The sequence below is a fragment of the Rhizopus microsporus genome (genome assembly GCF_002708625.1).
Source record: "Rhizopus microsporus ATCC 52813 unplaced genomic scaffold scaffold_34, whole genome shotgun sequence".
Taxonomy (NCBI): domain Eukaryota; kingdom Fungi; phylum Mucoromycota; class Mucoromycetes; order Mucorales; family Rhizopodaceae; genus Rhizopus; species Rhizopus microsporus.
Window position 1 is genome coordinate 107,665 of NW_019671949.1, and position 19,556 is coordinate 127,220.

Sequence of the window (19,556 nt, forward strand, 5' to 3'; positions counted from 1 at the left end):
GATGGCTGATCTTTAAATAATTTTTGCGAAATAGATGACAAACATGACATCATGTAACCATGGATATATCATTTGTGATTGAGAATACCTTGAGAGTATATACTCTATTTTTCATACCTCATTTAGGATGTATATGAGCTATTAATAAAACGTACTATAAAGTTATACTAATTTTTAACATAGAGGGGCTTGTTTATTCATTGCTCTTTAAAGATGAAACCAAAAGTGATTTCTGTTTAGATAAGCAATAGAAGCCTCGTGAGTATCATCTTCCTAAAAAGCATGCGACATGTAAAAAAAAAAAGACGATAGATATGCATCTGGAATCGTTTTTATTGATTCACCATTGAATATAAAAGTGATCACTTAATTCACTTGGACAACACATGTTAATAGGTGTCAAACCAGGAGCAGGAAATGGCACAATAACTTCTGTATCCTTGCATGGAGGAGGATGACACTTGTCAAGTATATGAAATTTATTTTTACCATAGTCGGCAGAGTCGGTATGAACATTATAAATACAAGCAGCAATAGTAAAAGTAGGAATGACCAAGAAGGTTATGAAGCAGGTGATACTCTTCATGATGGATATAATCTTGGCATAAACTCTAAAAGCACAGAGTATTTATTATCATAATTGGGAAAACTTTTTCTGTTTTTACCATAATTATCAAAAGGTTGCATAAAAAGATGCCCACTTCATAAAACAATTATATCACATTACGACATACCATACTATCCGTCCTAACTTGCTACCAAAGAGACTTAGCGCATAAAATATCATATACCCATTCTGTTTATGAAATATCAAGAATAGATGCTGTTTATAGTCAAATTTTAGTCCATGTCTTCAAGTGTAAACCTTTCTGCATACTTTTTATGCCGACAAAGGCAAAACGGATAAATGTATCTAATAGTCTTTACTACACTTTATTCACAAATTATTCGTGCACTGATAGAAAAATGATAATTTGAGACAACAAACAATGATAAAGGAGGGCCCATTAGAAGCAAAAGAACGAATAAAGAAATGATTAGTAAATCAGTTATTGAATTGATATTAAATACTTGCATTATAAAGAAGAGAGTTTATAAGAGAAAAAAAGAGAAGCAAGAAAAACGAGTAAACTTGTAAAAGAGCTTATCAGTACCTTACCAAAAGTGCATTAAAAAGGGCCAGCAATAACTGGCCCGGAGAAAGAAGGGAAAAAAAAAAACAGGCAAGAAAGAGAGCGGATGGGACCAAACTTTGGTAACAACCAAACTACCCCCAGCTAACGCCGAGTTAGTTTCGATGGACAATCTATACTACATATAGGTTTCTTGCAACAGTAAAGAATATAACATACCTTAGAGCTAGCTGGAGAATAGCTGGTCTTACTTTTTGGTCCAAAGAAAAAGAAGTCAAGGTCAGACTATTTATATGAAGTCTCTAACGACTTTTTCAGTTACTTGTTATTTATAAGTGCTGACCACATTTATCTTTTATATCTCTCAAAAATATCAAGCTCATTTTTATATTATTATACGCTTTCAAGTTGAAAACAATAAAGAAAAAGATTGATAATCAACTAAAGTGTAATTGTTATTGATTTTAAATTGTATGCGAATAATTTCTTATATGTGTATATATGTATATGTGTGTATATAGTAATCTATAGTAAGCCATGAAGTATAGATTGAGCTTTCTCTGCTCGTTTAATAACGATTTGGTGAGCGTTATTATCTTCAGTGTCTACAATGTTATCTTCATCTGTTAGATCACAAGCAGAATCAGCATCTCCTGGATGATGAGTGATAAATCGACCAAGTCGAGTGAGGCGGTCAACGATCGACTGATTCTCACCCAGCATTTGCAAATAAGGATGTCGAATCATCCTTCGCAGCGCAAGCGTACTTTCTCTCACACGGTCTTCAACCTCGACCACATCTTGGTTGAGCTTCATAGCCGTGATCCATGCCTCGAGACCAACGAAAGAAACGACAAAGTCAGCAAGGGAAAGAACGATAGATTCGAGATCATGTCCATCTTCGTTGGTTGCAGAATGGCTTGTCATCTTTGACTGTTGTTTACGTATTGTTGTACGCAGCGATTCAGCGCTTTTGAGTTCAGCCAGGCCTTGTTTTTGTTTTTCAACGTCGTTGTCCTTGAGGAGAACAGAGCCAACGAGGGTATGTATCATGGTCTTCTTGATCAATTCATCCAGCTGGTTCAAGGTTGCCTTTTGTGCCACACTAGATCCTCTAGACGTCATCGAACGAGGCACGCGTTGGATAAGATGAGGAAGCCACTTCTCGACTTGATCCATCTTGTTCTTCCAGAGTGCTTCGGTAGTTGCGCCCACAGCAGCTAACCAGTAAGCCAAACGTTGTTGATCCGTACTTGTTTCTTCTTTCTCGTCATTTGATTCAGTCAAGAGCATGATGTTTGAGAATTCAGTTTCGATAGCATCGCTGATTTCACTGCTATTATCATCATCACGTTCATCGTCGCTATTAGTGTTATCCTCAGTGGTTGCCATGAGGGTTACCAGTCGATCGAATTGAATACGGAGATTATCAAGCAAGTGGAGAGTAGAAAGGATAGCCACAGGGACCAAGACGGGTGCTGTGTAAGAAATCGAGAGACCATTTCGCTTAGAGTTCAGACGCGTCTGGTTCAAGAACATTTCGATAGCCTCTGCCCACACACGTGTCTCTGGCATGCTTCGGATAGATTCATGTTCTTGTTCAGGGTCCAACCAGGCTAATGAGAGCATCCATTGATTACTTTCTTCAAATCCGATATCTTGGTCGTTCTTTTGGATATGGTAGATGGCGTGCTTCCAGAAATAATTAGATAATCTGTCAGCCAAGGCTCGGCGAGGAATAGCAATGGCCACTTGCATGGCAGCTGTGGCATAAGCACGAGCATGAGTTTGATAGACATGGTCGTGCTTGTCTTCGTCCAGCAAGTCGACAAGATTGATCATGCGGAAACAAGCATAGAGCATAGACAGACGAGAGACGTTACCGCTACCACCAAGACAGAGGGTTTCGTTCAACTTGATCCACTTACAGACCTGGCCCCACTCTTCCTCAGGTGTGAGCAAGTCATGATCGCCATAGAGAATGTCATAGCCAAGTACATGGTGAGCAAATAAGCGGAGCGTTTCTTTCAGTAAACCAAAAATGGTTACAATTATGTCTCGAGGAAGGAGTCGGCCAGATTGGTTCAAGATAGAGTACATTTGTCTGCACTTTAAGTCACCAGGTGTCACATTATTGACTTCCTTGCGGTTTACATAGTTAGAAGCCAAGCGTCTAGCTGGGTTAACTCGTTTCAGTTTGAGAGAAGAGCCAAAGAAGAAAGATCGAATGTAAGGTAAGAATAACTGCAGGAGACAGATAACAAACATGACAGTTCGTATCATTGACCTTTTAAAAAAGAAGCATTTATGTTAATATTAGACGGAAGAACACTTTTACGGTACTTACCACGTGCTATCAAATTGAAAGAGCGAGGTAAAGATAGAAGTAGAAAGTACTGGGGCATTCAGGTCTTCTTTTACAGGTGCAGTCGGCGTTCTTGAGACATGATGATGTTCTGCTGGTGTAGTGTTTGTCGTCAGCGGTGAGGTAGATAAGAAAGTGATAGCCATAAACATAGCCATGAACACACGGCTCGCCATAGCAGGAGGTGTAGCAGGGTCTGGAGAAGAGGAAGAAGATTCATATTCGTCTGAGGCATCATGAACGCTTCTATTATATCTTGCTCTCTTTCTGTTTGCTGCTTTACGCTGCTGCTCTTGCTGCTTTTGAAGCTCACGCTCGAGCAGTTGCTGTCTTTGGAGCTCTTTTTCTCTCTGTTGCTTTTGCATATGGTAACGCTGCAGGATATCGGCGCCACCGGGAAGCTGACTGAGTATATTCTGAAGCACTTCGTTTTCACGCTTAATATCTTCACCTGTCTTTTTCAAGTGATTGATATATTCGGTAGCTTTCCTCAAGATAGTGGCCTTATTGAGTTTAGTGGCTACGGCGACACCGTCAAGGTATTCTTCACCGTCTTCACCGTCGTCCTCTTCATCGTTCTTTCGTTTTCGGCCGTTGTTATCTTTGACCTTGGCATATAAAAGAGCAGGTACTGCATTTTTTAATTCTGCAATACGGTCATTGATATTATTACGATAACGACGTTCGATAGCGTTATGGGCGGTCTTTTTATGCTGTCGTCCCGGTGCATTGACGGAAGAACTATTGTTGGCGGATGTGTTGACTGAGTTGTTAATAGAGTTTAAAGTTTTTAGTCTTTGAATGGGGATTTTGCCTATAAATGAAAATATAGCTTTAATAAATCATAGTCTTTTTACAAGGGACTAGATTGATATTACCTTGTGGTTCCAAACTATTGCTATTGCTATTCCATCCCATAAAATCAATATTGGGAGGAGCTATGGTAGGTGTCGCTGTTGTGGTAGTTGTACTGGGAGTAGTCGAGTCCGTGGTCAATTTCGGAGATTGATTTGTAGGATCAGTGCTACTTGTGTTATTTTCATCTTGTTGTAAAGGAGAGAATGGTAGTGATTCCGGAGTGTTATATTCTTGTTTTATATTCTTTTTCCAATCGTCATTTAATGGATTTGATTGATCGATTGCTGTCTTTTGGTTCATTGGCATGATTTCATTTAAAGGTGCATAAAATAAATTTGGATCATTAAATAACTGCTGTTGTTGTTGTTGTTGTTGTTGCTGATTTATGAGTTGATTACTATCTAAAGACAAGTATTTATCAAAATCCTGCCATGAATCTTGTTGTAATGCAGCCTGTGCTTGTTGCTGTAATTCAAAATCGAATTGAGAAAGTGAGAAATAAGGATCGTCATCATTTAATGTATTATTTTCTGTTAAAAAATCCACAGGAAAAGGTGCAAAGGTTTCCATGGTTATTCTACAAAGAAATATAAAGAAGAAGAAGAAGAAGAAAGGAAAGGCTAAAAATTTTTAAGTTCCAAGTTTTTTATTTGTTACTTGCTTTATTTGGTCAATTGGACACTGTTGGTTTGGTCCCCCTCGTAAAGCTTTAAAGTGGCCTGATTTTTTCATTTTTTTTTCTCTGCCTTCCTAAAATGGAACACATATTTTTTACCACGTTTCCTTTAATAATAATTTATTTTATACGGTTAAACAATTTTTTTTGCTTATTTATAAAATATAAAGGCCATAAAGGGCACGTGATATTTTTATTATATCGTTTTTGCCCTGGCCAGTTCAAGCTGTGAGACAGTATCTAAAAATCCCTCTGGGCTCGAGGGCAAAAATGCTTTGGCTAACAGATTCACGGAACAAGTGTTAAAAACACTGCTATGAAGAATTAAATAACCATTTAATCAGTTTCTGCCCTGGGTCAGATGGTGATGGTGGCTCTTTTCCATGCTATATGTGATCAAGCTCATGTAAGATAGCGCAGATTACGGGCCATCTGATAGTCCAAAACGATCTTGTTTGAAAAGAGCGTGGTTTTCGAGTGGGAAGTTTATTTAAAAGGAGAGACAGAGGATCAGTTATAGACTTCGGTATTTGTAGACGGTGATGCATGTCGAGGCAATAGATGGCATGTTGTTTTGTGAGGAGCTGTGAGGTGTGTCGAAGGCAGCGAGTAGTGTTATAACTGGGTAACCAATCAAGACGCCACCGTATGCATCGGCTTCTTTCTAGTCTTGTCATGGGTAACCAAAGAATTGGATCCAAAGAGATTGTTGGGCGGCACAGTGAGAGCAGATTTGAGTTGCGTGAAGTACGCCGTTGTTTTAAGTTGTCTTGCAGGTATTGCAGAAGTAACTTCTTTAATAACCGTTTGTCTAGGACATCGGTATATTGCACACAGCGTTTCCACAGTGGCGTTTTTGATATTGTATACCACTGTGAATGACTTGTGGAGAGGCGTATATGTGGAAGTAAGTAAGCCAGAAGCGCGTCATCTGGCAATGACAGAGATCGTAAGAGGAATTGCGCTTGTAATATATGGATACGCTCTGTCATAGTCGGCAACTTCGTCAATTGTAGCATTACTTTTATAGAGGATCTGCAAGAACCACCAAATATTCTGCGTAGGCACGTATTCTGGGTGTCTTCCAGTTTGTCGAGCAAAAGAGAGTTAACCTTGCTAATAGCAAGACCATATTCTAATTGAGATCGGACTATCTGTTTGTAAAAACGAGTAGCAAGTAGTCGGCTGAAACCATTGGGATTGAGTCCAATCATAGCTAATTTATTCATAGTCGCTAGTGATTTGTTTATGTTGTTAGTAAGAAGCTCGAATGTATTTAGATAACCTCCAGGACGAAAAGGAACCTCAAGATAAGAAAAGGAGGTTCTAGTCAGAAGCAGGTCTCCGTAAAGGTAGTAATTAAGCGATTGATCTGTAGGGTTTAAAACTATACATTTGCTAGGGTTCCACCTATAGCCAAGGTTGTAACTATGGTCTTCATATATTCTCAACAGATCTTTCATGTGCTCTTTGTCAGCAATGAGCACTACGTCGTCCGCATATAAAAGGCAGTTGATCAATGGGGTTAACTGGATTGCCGAAATGTCTTGTGATATAGGCCGTGGACGAAGCAGCTTAGGGAGTTCACTAATGTAAATGGAGTATAAGAAAGGCGAGAGAATAGAACCTTGAAAGACACCGGTCATAGGGGAAAACCGAAAGGAAGTGGCATTGTTCAACAGAATTTCAATCTGGACCTCATCGAAAAGATTCTGAAGTAGACAAATAATCACCTTCGGTGCTGTTGTTTCTAAAGCCTTCCATATAAATCGGCGATCGACAGTATCATATGCCGATTTGATGTCTAGAAAGGCTAGTACTGGAGTAACATAGTGGTAGCGGGGAAGGATGTTGCAGACTTCCACTAGGCATAGTGCTTGATACAGCGAACCTCTAGCTTAACGAAAACAACCTTGAGCCAGGTCTAAGTGTGGACTATTATCAATAAGATATTGAAGGAGACAGCGCTCCAATAGTTTACGTAGCACGGAAGTAAGACTAATTGGTCTATAATTGCTAGAGTCGTTTGGATCACCTTTTTTATAGATTGGTATCACTTGTGCTATTCTCCAGTTGGACGGTGTATACTGTATTTTTATTAATTATTGACGTTAATTTTATAAAATGTCGTAAAATAAAAAAAAATATTTTCGTAAAAAGGCGACAAAGAAAAATACGTTTGAATAAAACGACATCATGTCAAAAGAGAGAGAGAGATAATGAGTATATGTAGAAAAAGAGAGAAAAAGTATGCTAGTATTAGAGCACATATCCTAATATTAGTTTTACCTACCACCAAGGTGCATTCTGGGGAGGGTAGCGATAACTACCCAGGATGATTTAAACAAAAAAAAAAAGGAACGGAGGACAGAGAGAACCCAGGGCGTCAGAAGAGACTATTGGGGAACGTTCCAGATACACGCCAGAGAGCAAAGAGGGCGGGACAAGCGAGCCAGAGCAAGGACCATGAGGACAGGCTAGTTTTGATTGGTGAATCTTTGAACACTCAGAGGGACACTTGATAACTGCTGTAAAGAAGCAAAAAAAGGACTCAATTAAAATGGGTTTTTATATGTTTTTCTTTCAAACAAGTTTCAGGATCGAGTACCTAAGACAAAGAAATCATGTCAAATAGAAGCAATCTGCTTCGTGGCCATTCAAGAATATGCATTGCCAAATATGACTACATGTTCTTCTGATTTCATGGAAAAACCGAATAAAGAATTTAAGCTTTTACAAAGAGACTAAAGAGGGCTATTTCAAATATTAAGTTAATTTCAACTCCAAGGCAGCCCACCTGTTAATATTACTGTCAAATGAGATAGTGAGCCATATTCTTTTTGTATTTGTTATTACTCTGACAACATTACAACGGTTTCAATACGACATCTCAATTTGGAAATACAGTATCTCCATGGATGTCAGGGCTGATACTACGAAAATATTCTTGGTAACGGCGAATTTACATTTCATACAACATGAATTTTGTTCTCACCATTAAGTGCATTTATTTTCGATCACAGGCGAATTTACTTTCCGGAAAGACTGTATAACCATTTCCAGCAGGGTTGGAATAACCGGAGCAAGAAAGATGTAATTTGTTTTAAAATAGGAACTAACATTTCTTGTCGAATATGGTCGACACCAGGAGCTTTTTTAGGAGGCAGTCGTTTGATGGATGCTTGTATGTTCTCTAGTGAAATAGGGCTACCTTTGTCATCAAATGGGCCAAAGGAAGCTGGTAGTACACTTGAATCTTGGCTTACATCTTGCAGTAAGTTTCCCGAGTATATTGACTGTAAGTGAGAGGTCATGGTATTAGCCGCATGTTAAGGCCCTTCTATAGAACTAAAAGAGGACTGTAAGTTTCTGTTTTTATGAATTTTACAGAACTTTACAATAGCCTTTGTATACTCACCGCGTTCCATTTGTTCACAGAACTGACGCCAAGTTTTCTTTCTTCGACGTAAAACAAGTTGCCGTAGACATGCTTTGGTTTCCTAGTGAAGGATCCAGTTTGAGACAATTTAACCCACGAACTTTTCTCCATTTTCGATAATAGTACTCCTTAAGGTTAAAGACATCCTGCATTTCTGGTGTCCAAAAGTATTTGGCTTGAGAGTCTTTTTGATTTATTTGCCGCCCACAGGCTTGGTCCAGAGGCGTATATATGGCCTGGCAAAGTTTAGTGTTAAACTCTTCGATGTAATGGATTGCAGAATGTCTGTTGTTGAAAGAAGAAGTAGAGGATGGAAGCAGTTTGTTTGTAGAGTTTGTGAATGCTTGTCTATATTTTTCCATTGTTTTTGGGCTTTGCAGTTTCCTCAGGTGCCATACGATTCCCTTCGGTGATAGATGGTTTACAGTCGTTCCAACGTCAAAAAGCGGTGTTAATTTTTCCAAAAGGCAGTTGTGATTCACCCAATGGGCGGTTTGATTTTTCCCAAAGTATGGCTTATTTTGACTGAAGAGAGCACCTTTCTTTTAAAGAAGTGTAGGGGTAGCTCCTTATTGACGGAAGAACGGCCATGAGACCAGTAAAGATATGACTTATAGATTGGCTTGTACTTGCCAATAAGATCATCCTTTTTTTGTATAGTATTGCTTGACTCATTCTTCATCAAGATATTGTCAATAAAATAAAGTATTGAAGAAGAAATACATGTTAATCTTTGGTAAGGTCAATATGCCTTATTAACAAGACACGTTTCTTTGAACAAAAGCTTCTCCAGTAAAAATTAGTTGTAAAATGCCCTGAGTAAATAAATCACAAGCTGGGACCAACCATAATAGTGAAATTGTGCTATTTTCCTGACATAATCCGCTAAAGACATTTGTCTATGTGTAACAAAAGCACTGACAAAAAGCACAGGTGGTCAGATCGTCAATTGGACGATTTTTGAAGGTAGCGGTCGGACTTTATTTGACCCAAAAAAGAAAAAGTTGACTTATTCTATTTGAATCATGTTTGCAGCTCTTTACAAAGACAGTCGTGGAAGTATATTTGACAAAGAAGAAAGAGAAGCAACAAAGCAGCCATTAATAGAAAGCTTGATTGGCTTACAAAAGTATATCAAAAATCATGTTCAACCAGAACCTACTACTTTTTGTGATGCTATAAGAAGGAAGGAGAGCTTATGAAGTCAAAGGAGGCTGCGAATGTCAATTATGATACGGCACACAAATGAAACAAGCTTATATGAATGACCCATGAAAGAGCATATATTTAAAAAAAAAAAACCCCCAATCACACTTTCAACAGACCTGCTGGTCAACTAAACGGAAAGCATAAGGAACATTTGATAAACTTCTTTGATGAAAAAGTTTCAACAACCATTCAGGACGCAGTGAATGATCTAATCAAGGCATTTACTAGCTCAGAGATTACGAAGTTTTGCATATTCATAATTGTCACCATGACAGCAATCAAAGGTGAGAAATCAAACGCCGAGTTGATTATGTTCTTACGTTCTACTTTCTTCTATCGCATCAGATGCGATAAATCATCCACATTGACCACAACATTCAACTTTCCTTATAAAATACACACGAGTCTTATTTTAATAGTATTCAGCTCTTCTTGATAAAGAATATAATTCGCAAAGCATCGACTTAACTGGCTTTTTTCAAATAACAAGGCTGAATACGTCAGAGTATCTACCTGGTACTGACAAAATCAGCAAGCGTGTTTTGCTGCAACGAATTATCATTTTTATTGAGGTGCAACAAATAGCCAATCTTGCTTTTATTCAACAAATAATGGGTTATATCTTGGATATCTACGACTGATACCATAGTCTGCTTTTGGTGCTCATGTTTTGTGTTTCAACAGTTCAACCAAAGACGCTGCTGCAAGGGTTCAAGCCAGTCGATGGGCAAACCATTTACCGCATCCACGCTTTGCGCCCACTGGACAAGGCAGCGTTCCTGATTTGCAAGCACTCAACCTTCGAACACATGGATGATGTATCTTCCCACAGTCCTCTCATATATACATGTGGTATCATAATTTCATATGTCTTCCTCCCATTTTTACTATTCAAATAAATGTTATTTATCTCAAGACCTGCTGAACTAAGGTTATCCAAACATTATGACTATCAAAACTCTACAAAACAATGTACCCTTGGGTGTTTTCAGATGATGCTCAAGATGATAGCAAGCATTCTATGACTTTAACATTGCTTAATGATTTAGCTTTAAAGATTTGTTTCTTTGTTTAGACGCCATTGAAAGAATGACAGTGTCTAATCTAGTATTCACAGTCTCTCATTTTACTTTTCGATTACCAAACCAACTTGCTTTTTTTTTTAAAAAAAAAAAGCTTAGTTTTTTCGTCATCAAAGTAAAATGTATAGTGCCTTTTATTGCATAACTCCATACCAATGACTTCTTTACTTTATTTCATCAATAATTTATTTAATACGTTTGGTCATGTGTAATAAAAGCATAGCAATATTTCTACATAGTACGTTTATTTAAGTAGCTGTCAAATGGATTTACGAAATGTTAAACGAAATTATAAAGATGTTCTAAAGGCCCGAAATACCTCTCTTAGAAGCATATTTAAACCATAGAATCATCATCATACTTCACTGTGGATACTAGATGGTTTTATAGTAGCGCTCACTTCCTTCCTGTGCGCTCTTTTTGCCCGCAGTTACTGCCTTGCACGCAAAAGTACGACTCATCAGGCTAGATAACGTCTCCTTATTGGTATTTCAACCAATTGTCATGCTACTTCGCCCCACAGAACCTACGTTTGCGGAATTTTACTGTCAATCTAGGATTTGTTTAAGCCAACAAAGTCTGTAATCTCTCTCTAACCATGTAGATGCCTTACTTTCTTTTGACACACCTTTGAGCATAACTAAAGGCTACGTGCAATATACCGAGATTTGAGCTGACCTGGCTACTTTATTTTGTTATCAATATAAAATTTTTCTTATTAGACACTCTTCCCGAAAATGAAGTTGGGAAGCTTGTACTACATTATATCCACAAGTATAAATTGGACAAGACAGCCAACTATCTGTTTTTTTCTTTACATAAAATAGAACACGAGAGATGGCCGATCTTAAACAACCTGCTAGCGTTGCTGAATTCAAAGAATTACTCAAAACCAACAACAAAGTCGTCGTTCTCTTCACTTTCGATGGGGTATATCGACTGCATACCGGCAGAAACTTATATGTGCTTATGTGCTAAGGAGTATACAAACGTCCTCTTTCTTAAATTTAATTTGACTAATCACCGTGTAAGTATAAGTGAAACAAAAAAACTCGGTGATTATTAACATGTTACTTTAGGATATTGTTAGAGAATATAATATTAATGATTTTCCTACAGTCACGCTCTTCAGAGATGATGCATTGGCTGGTGAAATTGTCGGTTTATCCACCCCTCGTACCTATGGAAAGGCAATCCTTGAGGATTTGTTTGATGAACTCTTATAATATTGAAATAAAAACGTTTTCTATCATTTAAAAATAATATCTACTTTGACCATGATGGAAACATTATAAAAAAAGGCCTCATGTAGTCTAGATAGACACGCACAAGTGGCACTTCTCCTTTCCTTTAGATATCAAGATCAATATAATAAACCAGTGATAATAATACATGATTGAACCATGCACTTCCAATTAAATACAGCAATTATATCTGATTATAATATCCTCTCTTGGTTTGTTTACAAAATGTGTATTACCTATTAAGTCCTTGTCTTATTTCCTTAACTACAAATCATCTACCATTCTCTATCAATATTTTTGGCACTCGACTCACTTTTCAAGCTGTTGATAATCAAGTAAACTTTTTTGTCTCATCTTTGAGAACAACTAATGGCCGAGTGTAATTTATGAATCATTGAGCCAGCCTGTTAATATGGAAGAGAAAAGAGGCTACTTTATTCTTTTATTAGCATAAAACTTTAAAAGGATTTGTCAGGAAATTGATTTAGGATGGATGTAGACAAGTGTGCTCATTTTTGTAAACGTAACACAGACTTACTTTCTGCGAAAAATTACTTTAATGAAACTATCTAATTGGACAGACGTTTTTACTATATAAAAGGATACGATATGAGCTATTCTTATTTTTATTTGGGTTATTTTATTTATCAAGATTGTAAGCATCATTTAATACTCTCTGGTTTTTTTTTTTGCAATGCCTTTCTTTTATGAACAAGAGAAACAAAAAGTGTCAGTCTGTGACTCGCTTTTTTGCGTCATCAGTTAGTCTGAGAAGGAGCGTATTTTTTTTTTCTTTCAGTTTCTTTCTTGACTTTTCTTTTAATATTACATAAAGGGACGAATATAATACAATAAGAAAAAATGTAAATCATTTATAAAACACGTAATATAACAAAAATAACCGTGTATATTTTGTAGGCCTACTTCAAGATCACCTTCACGCTCATTGTCAAGAGGTCGTTCACCATCAAAAGGATCTCGCGGAAGATCTCCTACGCGTAGAAGTCGCTCTCGATCTGCAGGCCCTGAGAATTCACATTCTGTTGTTGTCAGCAATTTAACTCGCAATGTTACTGAAGAACACATTAAAGAAATTTTTGGACAATTTGGAAAGATTACACATATAAAGTTTCCATTTGACAAAGAATGTAAAAAGATAAAAGGATTATCTAATATACGAAGAAACTTATATTCAACATTCTTTTAGTAAATATCAACTTGGGAAAGGCATATATTGATTTTGAAACACAAGAAGATGTTAACAAAGCTATCAGCTACATGGATAATGTAAGTTCCTCAGTAGGCACAAACAGAGTAAAACAGCAAGAGAAAGATAACAAGCATTTATATTTCTTAGGCGCAATTGGATGGTGTTAAACTAACGGTTACTGTTCCTTCAAAGGAACGATCAAGATCAAGATCACCCATTTCTTCACCTCCTAGAGGTAATCATAATATAAAAAAGCATACAGCAATTGGCTTATCCACATCATTTTCAGCAGCTCGTTATTCTCCTCCACCTCGTTATAATAGAAGAGACAGCTATCGCGGCCCACCACCTACACGTCGAGGAGATCGATTTAACAAAGGACGCCGCTACTCTCGCTCCATCTCCCGCTCACCTCCTCGCCGAGGTGGAAGACGCTACTCATACTCTCGTTCTCGATCTCCACGCAGCTTCTCCAGAGACAGATCCTATTCTCGTGACAGGCGAAGCTACTCTCGTGGACGTAGCTATTCTCGTAGACGCAGCCCATCCCGTGGACGCAGTTATTCTCGTGGACGCAGCTACTCCCGTAATCGCAGTTACTCTCGCAGTAGAAGTTATTCTAGAAGCCTCACTCCTCTCAGCCGTAGTAGATCACCTCGTCGCAGCAGGTCTGTTCGTCGTAGCAGAACACCTCGTCGTAATAGATCCCCTGTTCGTCGTTATAGTAGATCACCTCGTCGTGGCAGAAGTTACAGCATATCACCTTCTCCACGCAGACGATCCATTTCAAGACGTTAATGACATCTTTAATATAGCTTGTTTATTTAAATAAATAAAAAAAGAAGAATAACAGTAAAATTCAAAGAGACCCTCTATTGCTCTGGAGACTTGGTGCCTTCATCTTTTACCGCCAGACATATAAAACATGCTAGTAGACTATATAATCATCTTAGTATATATTCAATTGCTTATGATAAATTACATACCAAGATATGCAGCATGAGTTATTTTTATGCACTCTTGTCTTTTCATGAACTATGACGGATTCAGGCTGAGGTGTAGGTTGATATACTATTGTATGAATGAGTTAAATAGAAAACCCGAGTTTAATAGGATTACTTGAAGGCGGTTTATGAGACACGCTGCTCTGTACTTGTGGTGTATAATAGCGTTCTGGTGGCAATTCTTTCTTTTCTGACATTCTATTAAAAGAAAAAGAAAAAAAAGAGAAAAGGGGAAACAGAATAGAAACAAGTAAACAATCGACATTTAAGATAGGATGTAGTACATAGACGTAATTGGTAAGTTGCCGAGTTACAATATCTTGTTTACACAACTATGAGAAACAATAACACACTACCAAGCTATTACACTGATGGTTTACTACTCTGAAACGTTATGGCGCATATCAGCCAATAATACCATGGCTTAATAAATGGAAACCACTCTCGCTTGAGGCTAATATACAAGCTAAGTCTTATCGTACTGATACATATGACAATAGACCAGTTGATATTTTTATCGACACATTGATGGATTCCTCTCTAACAATACAATTTTATGAAAAAAAAAAGGAGACATTTTATTATATAGTAAATAGAATAAAAAATAGTGATAACATACATTTTGAAGCTTTTTAACTAGGTCAAATAGGTAGAGAGACGTTCAACAACATGGTTCATCGAAGGACGCTAGATGCGCTATAGATCAGCCTCGGGTATTTTTTTCCTTTTGCTTCGCACTTACCAAAGAAGGATTTGTTTCCCACATTTCCATAATCAAGACAAGCAGGTTTCTTGGGTATATGTTTGTCAATTGTGATATAGGTGGTCGTGCATCATGGTACTTGACTGCCTCATAAAGCTCATGCTCAGAGTAATCTTGTAATATCTGATTTTAAATGACTAGTTTTTTGTAGGATGTATACTCTATTTACCTTGATACGGGTATCCACAGGTTCCCCAAGTCATAATTTCCCAAAAGATGAGTCCACATGCATATACCTTTAACAATAGAGAATATTGGGTTTAACAAACTGGCCTCGTATTTTTATATCTCCTTACATCCACTTTTTCCGTATAGCTTGGATTGACAGACCAGAATTCAGGTGCTAACAAAAGCAAAGTATGATGAGGTACACAAGAAAACGAGTATGTGGTCATCGTTACCTTGCCTTTTTATGTATTGAATGAGTTGTTTATCTTTATGTTTTGTATGCAGATAAAACTTACCAGTTTGGCGTGCCACATTGAGTGTGCATGAGAGCGTTTGCTCTTGGTCGAATACGCGCAAGTCCAAAATCGTTAATCTTGGCTCTGTCATCACTAGATACCTAAACACAGTTGCATAAGCACTTTTAAATTTTTTTTTTAATAAAAACGAGACTTGCCAAGATATTCATTGATTTGATATCCTAATATATATTATAATTATGAGTAGGTCACCTTTTATTTTGGCTTATATTTACTCTATGAATAATGGATGGTCTTCTTGTATGGAGATAAGCTACCCCAAGAGCAATATCGTACATGTACATAACTTGTTGTGCAAAACTTGGTCTTGGGTAGGCGCGAATGACATCAAAGAGGTCACCTTTTGAACAAAGTTCAGTCACTATGCACAAGTGACTAGGATGAGTACAGACACCAATAAATTTGACCACATTTTCATGTCTCAGTTGTCTACAAAAGGATGAATATTCAAAAGAACAGAAGAGTAAATAAACTTACTTTAGTACGTTAATTTCATGCTTTATTTCTGCCAAGTTAATTTCATTGAATCGTGTGATCCTCAACTCCCCAATAGCGACGGCTTCCTACTAGATCTGTTAGTGTCTTGTAATAACTTTTTTCAATCTGTAAACGGTAATATTATTACTCCTTTGTATACACCTAAATTTAGCAATTTTTTTTTTTGTAAGAAAACCGTTGTTCTTTCTCACATAGTGCTTATTACCTTCATAGCAATCCTTAAATCCTCCGCTGCCAATCTTTTGCTTGATCACAAGCTCCTTGTACGGTATATCCAGACCTGTGTCTGTCTCGCCATTTAGAAATAACACGGAAAACTCTCTAGAACGCAACGTCTCTCTTTCGTTCTTCATCGCACTAGCGTTTGAAGTACTTGAAGAGTACTGTGATATTTCAAATTCGTTTAGCCTAGGGGTTGAAGGAGCAGGTACAAGTCGGGTCGTATTTTCCTTCTGCTCAATTTGTTAGTTACAGATCACTCAATATGAAAAGAAAGGTATAGCTTGCCCAAAATAATAAGTCACTTATGAGCTGCGATTTGGTGCCTTCAGTTGGCAGATTTCTTTCACGACATATTTCGATGATGTCTGCCAAAAGCATCTGGTTTAGTTCTTCATATCTGAGGCTCTATTGAGATAAAAGATTATCATCGAGTATTTACTACTCTGGTAAATAGTTACATCGATTGAATAGTCGGTGTGCTTAGGAATAGTATGGAATAGCATTCCTTTTTTATAGTGAAATAGTATAATAGAAGGAAGAAAAAGAGACAGAAAAGGATACTTTGGTCACGTAAAGCATGATCATTTACTAGAGTTCAGATAAATCGTGACCATGAATCAGCAGTCACTTCTGGTCTTTCTTTAACAAGGACCTTGTTCAACTGTGTTTGACAGGTCATGATATAATAGATATTCAGTTTAACCCCCAAAGTATACTTCTTGTGTCTGTAGGTAAAGAAAGGCTCAGATAAATTAAATAAAACTCAGCATATTCAGGTGTGTTTGTCGATTTTGACTGTCTTTTTTTTTTTTCTTTAACGTGATAGGCTTATGATAATAATGAAGAACAAGTCCAAAGATTGGGGCTCTTTAAGGGATTAAAAGATGGGTAGCATATGAATACGTCTCTCTTTTGCTTTTATTTATTATTGCTACTATAGATATGGTTGTTCAGAAAAGAAGTCCTAAATCAGATATGCAATTACTAGAAGATATTAACGACACCGATACCTTATTAAACAAGCAACCTATCAAAAGAATATTGGACTGGCATGAAATACCAACTTGGATGCAGGACAATGTCTATATCACTGGTGGATATAGAAGACAGTCCAATAGCTACCTTGAATGCGTTCAAAGTTTATTTTATTTACATAACGAATCTAGTAATGCTTTATGGTACCTTATTATTGTTGTACTTATCATTTCTTAGTAAACATATGGAGTCATTTTTTGGCCTTTCTCCTCTTCATAGGCATTGGATTCCACTTTTTATGGTCAAATCCACTTGCCGATTCTCTAACGTCCTTTGATTATACCTATTTCTTTGTCTTTGTTGCTGGTGCGCTTACTTGCTTAGGATTCAGTGCTAGTTTCCATTGTTTTTCTTGTCACTCAGAAAAAGTTGCGGCTACCTGGAATCGATGTGATTATGCTGGTATCACTACTCTTATAGTGTATGAATCATATGTTGAATCCAATTGAATCATCTAACCCCCTTTTTTTTATTAGTGGCTCGTTCTTTCCCATGATTTATTATGGTTTTCATTGCCATCAGACTCTTCAAAGTAAGAACATTATTGATGCCAATTAAATACTAGAAACTAAATTGCTATTTAGGTGTTTATCTATCCATCATTGTTGCTTTGGGTGCTATTACTGTAAGTCTATCATTAAAGAGTATCACAAGGATTTAACTTTTTTCTTGTTGCTAGGCTACAGTCACCTTGTTAAAACATTTTCGTACGCCTGCCTATAGATGGGTAAGAGCTCTCCTGTTTATTTCTTTAGGACTTTTTGGTGTTGTACCTACCCTTCATGGCATCATTATATATGGCGTACGTTTACACTATACATCGTCATTCCATATCTAACATCACTGTAGCTAAATAATGCTGTAAGAACCATATCTCTAAGTCACTTGATTCTCATGGCTTTAACTTACATTGTGGGTGCAGTCATTTATGGAGCCAGATTTCCTGAACGCGTCAAACCTGGCATGTTTAACTATTTTGTAAGAAAATCATGGCTTTTCTTTATATATTTATTCTTATACAGCTTACTTTAGGGTGCATCTCATCAAATATTTCACGTCTGTGTCGTGATTGCACTATTGGCTCACTATTTTGGTGTCCTGAGCGCTATGGCCTTTTGGCATGATCCAATTAACCAAAAGTTCTGTTCTACACTGTTTTCATAAATACTTATCGGATAAAGAGATGTGCGCAATAACTTTTTTTTTTGATGTCCCGAAGTGAAAAAATCATCCCACTTGATCCTCTCTCTTTTTCATCGGTGAGGTGTCCCGGGGTGAATAGACTATATATAAGGCACTCTTTTATTTTCTTTCTTTTCTTTTCTTTTATCTTGGCTTTATCAAGATATGAACTCTACTGTACAAGTTGATCAGCTCAGCTGGTTAGAGCAACAATGGCAAGCGGCTTACCGGGATAGAGATCCCCTGGTGGTGACTGGTATCATTGCCTTTGTCATGCATGAACTCGTTTATTTTGGTAGATTCATTCCATTCTTGATCTGCGATTTTATTCCCTACTTTAAACAGTATAAAATACAGCCCAACAAGGTCAATACTTCTGCCGACTATTGGAAATGCACCAAACTTGTCTTATATCAACACTTTCTGTACGAGGGACCGCTCATCTTTTTATTTCATCCAATGGCATCTCTCTTGGGCATGAACATTGACGCGCCTTTCCCTGCATGGTAAAGATATCCCATATAGAGAAGAAGAAACTGTAACTCATCTGCTATATAGGAAATACATTCTGCCTCAAATTGCCATATTCTTTGTCTTTGAAGACGCTTATCACTATGCTGTTCACCGTCTAATGCACTGGCCACCACTCTACAAACGTATTCACAAGGTTCATCACGAATATGCCGCTCCATTTGGTATCGCTGCTGAGTACGCTCATCCTCTTGAAACATCTATTCTTGGTTTCGGCACCATTGGCGGACCATTGATCTACCATGCCTTCCAAAAATTCTTTATCCATGCTGACCGACCTTGGCAACTCCATCTTTTCACTATGCTATTCTGGATCGTCTGTCGCTTGTGTCAAGCCATCGATTGCCATTCCGGATACGATTTCCCTTGGTCGCTTCGTCACTTCATTCCATTTTGGGCAGGCGCTGATCATCACGATTACCACCATATGGCATTTGTAGGTAACTATGCTTCCTCTTTTCGCTGGTGGGATTACATCTTTGGAACTGATGTCAAATATCGCGCTTACCGTAAGAAACAAGCAGAAGAAAAGCGTCAAAGAAAGAACTTGTAAAAATATTAGTCATCTTGCATTATTCCATTCATCCTTCTCTTATAATCTTTCACACTTAATGATTAAT

The 19,556-nt window shown here is 37.5% G+C and overlaps 7 protein-coding genes across 7 annotated transcripts; 3 read left to right on the forward strand and 4 right to left on the reverse strand.

Moving 5' to 3' along the window:
* Positions 1-4: 4 nt before the first annotated feature.
* RHIMIDRAFT_274558 (uncharacterized protein) lies at positions 5-1,047 on the reverse strand. The gene is made up of 2 exons (XM_023612476.1): positions 666-1,047; positions 5-611 (listed from the first exon to the last, which is right to left on the reverse strand). The coding sequence occupies exon 2, from the start codon at positions 584-586 to the stop codon at positions 341-343; it is 246 nt and encodes an 81-aa protein (XP_023461214.1). The 5' UTR covers positions 587-611; positions 666-1,047; the 3' UTR covers positions 5-340.
* A 2,870-nt stretch (positions 1,048-3,917) lies between these two features.
* On the reverse strand, positions 3,918-4,217 carry RHIMIDRAFT_186009 (HLH-domain-containing protein; the record flags this gene model as incomplete). The annotated part of the gene is made up of 1 exon (XM_023605863.1): positions 3,918-4,217. A coding segment is annotated over one exon (300 nt), but the record flags the coding sequence as incomplete, so codon positions are not given.
* An 8,607-nt stretch (positions 4,218-12,824) lies between these two features.
* RHIMIDRAFT_98688 (RNA-binding domain-containing protein) lies at positions 12,825-14,159 on the forward strand. Its single transcript, XM_023615968.1, has 5 exons — positions 12,825-12,869; positions 12,925-13,154; positions 13,214-13,293; positions 13,364-13,451; positions 13,506-14,159. Coding segments are annotated over exons 1-5 (909 nt in total). The 5' UTR covers positions 12,825-12,867; the 3' UTR covers positions 14,015-14,159.
* RHIMIDRAFT_242612 (uncharacterized protein) lies at positions 14,089-14,417 on the reverse strand (the record flags this gene model as incomplete). Its single annotated transcript, XM_023609817.1, has 3 exons — positions 14,089-14,152; positions 14,203-14,287; positions 14,336-14,417. 3 exons carry the CDS (start codon positions 14,415-14,417, stop codon positions 14,089-14,091), a joined length of 231 nt encoding a protein of 76 aa, XP_023461217.1.
* A 439-nt stretch (positions 14,418-14,856) lies between these two features.
* Positions 14,857-16,319, reverse strand: RHIMIDRAFT_209248 (kinase-like protein; the record flags this gene model as incomplete). The annotated part of the gene is made up of 9 exons (XM_023607126.1): positions 14,857-14,907; positions 14,963-15,096; positions 15,153-15,219; positions 15,280-15,389; positions 15,503-15,548; positions 15,597-15,629; positions 15,684-15,897; positions 15,946-16,031; positions 16,158-16,319. 9 exons carry the CDS (start codon positions 16,317-16,319, stop codon positions 14,857-14,859), a joined length of 903 nt encoding a protein of 300 aa, XP_023461218.1.
* An 844-nt stretch (positions 16,320-17,163) lies between these two features.
* Positions 17,164-18,387, forward strand: RHIMIDRAFT_209242 (putative hemolysin-III channel protein Izh2; the record flags this gene model as incomplete). The annotated part of the gene is made up of 7 exons (XM_023607124.1): positions 17,164-17,353; positions 17,401-17,644; positions 17,700-17,755; positions 17,808-17,848; positions 17,903-18,025; positions 18,073-18,201; positions 18,256-18,387. 7 exons carry the CDS (start codon positions 17,164-17,166, stop codon positions 18,385-18,387), a joined length of 915 nt encoding a protein of 304 aa, XP_023461219.1.
* Positions 18,388-18,558: 171 nt separating this feature from the next.
* Positions 18,559-19,489, forward strand: RHIMIDRAFT_209255 (uncharacterized protein; the record flags this gene model as incomplete). Its single annotated transcript, XM_023607127.1, has 2 exons — positions 18,559-18,911; positions 18,964-19,489. Coding segments are annotated over 2 exons (879 nt in total), but the record flags the coding sequence as incomplete, so codon positions are not given.
* Positions 19,490-19,556: the final 67 nt, after the last annotated feature.

What these genes read in the sequence shown, in the direction of transcription:
- RHIMIDRAFT_274558 (XM_023612476.1), bottom strand. Translation starts at nt 586, where the DNA reads ATGAAGAGTATCACCTGCTTCATAACCTTCTTGGTCATTCCTACTTTT.
- RHIMIDRAFT_98688 (XM_023615968.1), top strand. An exon ending in GTTTCCATTTGACAAAGAAT is followed by an intron (nt 13,155 to 13,213) that starts GTAAAAAGATAA and finishes ACATTCTTTTAG; the next exon opens with TAAATATCAACTTGGGAAAG. An exon ending in CATTTCTTCACCTCCTAGAG is followed by an intron (nt 13,452 to 13,505) that starts GTAATCATAATA and finishes CATCATTTTCAG; the next exon opens with CAGCTCGTTATTCTCCTCCA.